Source organism: Micropterus dolomieu, linkage group LG04 (genome assembly GCF_021292245.1).
Source record: "Micropterus dolomieu isolate WLL.071019.BEF.003 ecotype Adirondacks linkage group LG04, ASM2129224v1, whole genome shotgun sequence".
Taxonomy (NCBI): Eukaryota; Metazoa; Chordata; class Actinopteri; order Centrarchiformes; family Centrarchidae; genus Micropterus; species Micropterus dolomieu.
This window is the reverse complement of record NC_060153.1, coordinates 33,381,830-33,385,420: the sequence shown is the minus strand read 5'-3', so window position 1 is coordinate 33,385,420 and position 3,591 is coordinate 33,381,830. Positions and strand designations below refer to the sequence as shown.

General features: G+C 42.4%; 1 protein-coding gene across 2 annotated transcripts in view; it reads left to right on the top strand.

The window, feature by feature from the left end:
• Nucleotides 1-583: 583 nt before the first annotated feature.
• The window catches only part of dpy30 (dpy-30 histone methyltransferase complex regulatory subunit), a 3,726-nt gene continuing 718 nt past the window's right edge, over nt 584-3,591 (top strand). The window contains exons 1-4 of one of the 2 annotated variants that reach the window (XM_046047288.1): nt 584-651; nt 1,869-1,909; nt 2,195-2,242; nt 2,330-2,472. In XM_046047288.1, the coding sequence (XP_045903244.1) occupies nt 642-651; nt 1,869-1,909; nt 2,195-2,242; nt 2,330-2,472 (242 nt within the window). In that variant the 5' untranslated portion in view covers nt 584-641. Of the gene's footprint in view, nt 652-671; nt 782-1,868; nt 1,910-2,194; nt 2,243-2,329; nt 2,473-3,591 lie in introns of those variants that run through there. The other variant, XM_046047289.1, reaches the window with a different exon arrangement.

The window sequence follows — 3,591 nt, the reverse complement described above, 5'->3', positions numbered from 1 at the left end:
CTATATTTATGTTCTGTAGAGCGCCACTATATACCAAGGCAAATTCCTCGTACGTGAAAATGTACCTGGCATTAAACCTCACTCTGATTCTGATTCTGACAACTAAAAAAATCAGAATCAAATGTGAAATTTAAAATAAACAAATAAATGAACAATGACTAAAACAAAAACAATGAAATAATAATAACTTGAAAATGTATTATATTTATTTAATTTAATATATTTATCAGTCTAGTCTGAGTTCCCACTGGTTGTCCTCAGTTGGTGGCATGAGGAGACATATTTTGCTGCATTTGGCATTTCTCCCAGTAAATAGAGGAGTTCCTGTGTGTCTGATAGAAATTTGAATTCAGGGTATATTTTATATATTTGGGAAATGTTTGCAAAGTGTTTTTCTCTTGATGTTTTTTAGTGCAGCTCTGTCTCTACCTGTCCTCTCGTTCTGCGCTTAATCAACAGAAAGATAAAAGATCCTGAGAGTGACACGTAAAACAACTGAGTGTAAATTTTAATCTGGGTTCGTGCTTTTATTTTGAAGTATGTCTACACAAACCGGAAAGGGATGTCTTTTCTACGTAGCCTTTAGAACAGAATCGGCGTAACGTTACGCCAGACATTTTGCGTAAATACCCACAACAAACATGGCGGACGGTAAGTTAATTGTTGACCATTGATCGCGTTTTCACCGTTTTTGTTGTTATTTCTGTTTGTTTGCCGCGTGTTTCCGGTTTGGTTTGGCGGTCTGATGTCTCGGTTCGGATCACGGAGGTCGAGTTTACCCGTAAGTGAGGTTTATGTTACCGGATAACGAAATCGTTGAGGTGATGCTAAGCTAACTTACCGCCGCTCACAATGCAGCGCGAGCGACATCAGTGTAGAGACTTAAAATACTGAATAAATGTTACGGACTTTGGTTTCCATCAGAGCGGAAAAAGGCGTCTGATGGCTTTAGTTTTATTAACGTCCTCTGTTCGCGGCGCAGACTCAAACTAGAAGTATTAACCTTACGGTCACTTATTAGCCACTTTATTTGATGCTAAACACTTAATTATTAAACAAATGATCCTCTCTAATATGTTTCCAAAGTGACCTTACGGACTCCGGACAGCTTTCCGTTTCATTAAACCAAACTGTGTTTAAAAATCATGTGTTTTAGTGATTCCTCGGTTACCGGTGTTTCCTGAAGTGACCTCAGGGTCACTTGCAAGTCTCAATGATATCCTGCTGAATGCGGCAGGATGTCGGTCAAACACAGAATAACTTTTTATTTAATGTTACAAAATACTCAAACCTATGACTTGAGAGTATTTTGTACCAAACTCCATTCAGAATTTCGTCAGTTTTAGATTCACACGGTTTTGTTCGGGTGCTTCTGCTTGTAGCGTGTAAAGCATGAACCGATTCATCTGTTAGTCAGTTCAGTTTGGATAATCAGTTAAAACACAAACGGATGAAATGCAGAATGCATGTTTTTATGCAACAGTTAAAATAGTAATTTAAACATATAAATTAAACCAAAATTGCTTTTTTTTTCTGCTTCATCTGTTGAAACCACACAGATATTCAGACAATAACTAAACATGCTGAGATTAAAGACAGCTCAGTTTAAAGAGCTGGAACCCAGTTAAGGTTCAGGCAGCACACTCACCTGTCCTAAGGTAAGTCACCTGTCCCACTCTGGTTGTGGAGCGACAATTAATTAATCAACAGTTAATCAAATTCTGAACACCTTCTACAGGCGATACCTCGTACCTCTGAACCAAAGTTAGTTTAAAAATGTGACATTTTAGCACCGCCTGGAAAAGTCTGTCTGCTGTCCGTCACTCGATTTAAAAACAACCTCTAAAGGCACACGGTTTCTCTTTCAGATCACACAGATGCAGATCAGTCCATGGAGGGACACACACCTGTGAGTACTACACTCTACTACACAGTACTACACAGTACTACACAGTGAAACCACATCACACTGTCCTGCCATTAAAGCAGCTCACTCAGTTTCTCTGGTGTGATATTTATAAACTGGAGAGCTTCTGACTGTTGAACTGTGAAAACACATTGATCACTGGGACGCTTTCTGATTCTTTATTGATCAAACAATTAATCAGTTAATAAAGTAATGGATCGTCGGATGAATGGATGATGAAGTGATTGTTCAGTGAAGCTCATCTGTGAAACATGAATCCTCCTGCAGGTGTCTGAAAACCCTCACGCAGAGTACGGCCTGACGGAAAACATCCAGGTAACACACACACACACACACACACTGTGCGCTGTGTAATGGTAAGGTGAAGGCAGACTCCCAGCATGCTTTGCTGCTGCTCCTCAGAGGACGGTGGAGAACGAGAAGGCGAGCGCAGAGAAGATCTCGAAGCAGAAGGTGGACCTGCAGGCGCTGCCGACCCGAGCGTACCTGGACCAGACGGTGGTCCCCATCCTGCTGCAGGGCCTGTCGGTGCTCGCCAAGGACAGGTGGGAACACGTTACATGTACAGTGAGGAAAATAAGTATTTGAACACCCTGCTATTTTGCAAGTTCTCCCACTTAGAAATCATGGAGGGGTCTGAAATTGTCATCGTAGGTGCATGTCCACTGTGAGAGACATAATCTAAAAAAACAAATCCATTTACACTTAACTATTTATTTGTATGATACAGCTGCAAATAAGTATTTGAACACGTGTCTATCAGCTAGAATTCTGACTCTCAAAGACCTGTTAGTCTGCCTTCAAAATGTCCACCTCCACTCCATTTATTATCCTAAATTAGATGCACCTGTTTGAGGTCGTTAGCTGCATAAAGACACCTGTCCACCCCATACAATCAGTAAGAATCCAACTACTAACATGGCCAAGACCAAAGAGCTGTCCAAAGACACTAGAGACAAAACTGTACACCTCCACAAGGCTGGAAAGGGCTACGGGGAAATTGCCAAGCAGCTTGGTGAAAAAAGGTCCACTGTTGGAGCAATCATTAGAAAATGGAAGAAGCTAAACATGACTGTCAGTCTCCCTCGGACCGGGGCTCCGTGCAAGATCTCACCTCGTGGGGTCTCAATGATCCTAAGAAAGGTGAGAAATCAGCCCAGAACTACACGGGAGGAGCTGGTCAATGACCTGAAAAGAGCCGGGACCACCGATTCCAAGGTTACTGTTGGTAATACACTAAGACGTCATGGTTTGAAATCACGCATGGCACGGAAGGTTCCCCTGCTTAAACCAGCACATGTCAAGGCCCGTCTTCAGTTTGCCAATGACCATTTGGATGATCCAGAGGAGTCATGGGAGAAAGTCATGTGGTCAGATGAGACCAAAATAGAACTTTTTGGTCATAATTCCACTAACCGTGTTTGGAGGAAGAAGAATGATGAGTACCATCCCAAGAACACCATCCCTACTGTGAAGCATGGGGGTGGTAGCATCATGCTTTGGGGGTGTCTTTCTGCACATAGGACAGGGCGACTGCACTGTATTAAGGAGAGGATGACCGGGGCCATGTATTGCCAGATTTTCCCTCAGTTAGAGCATTGAAGATGGGTCGAGGCCGGGTCTTCCAACATGACAATGACCCGAAGCACACAGCCAGGATAACC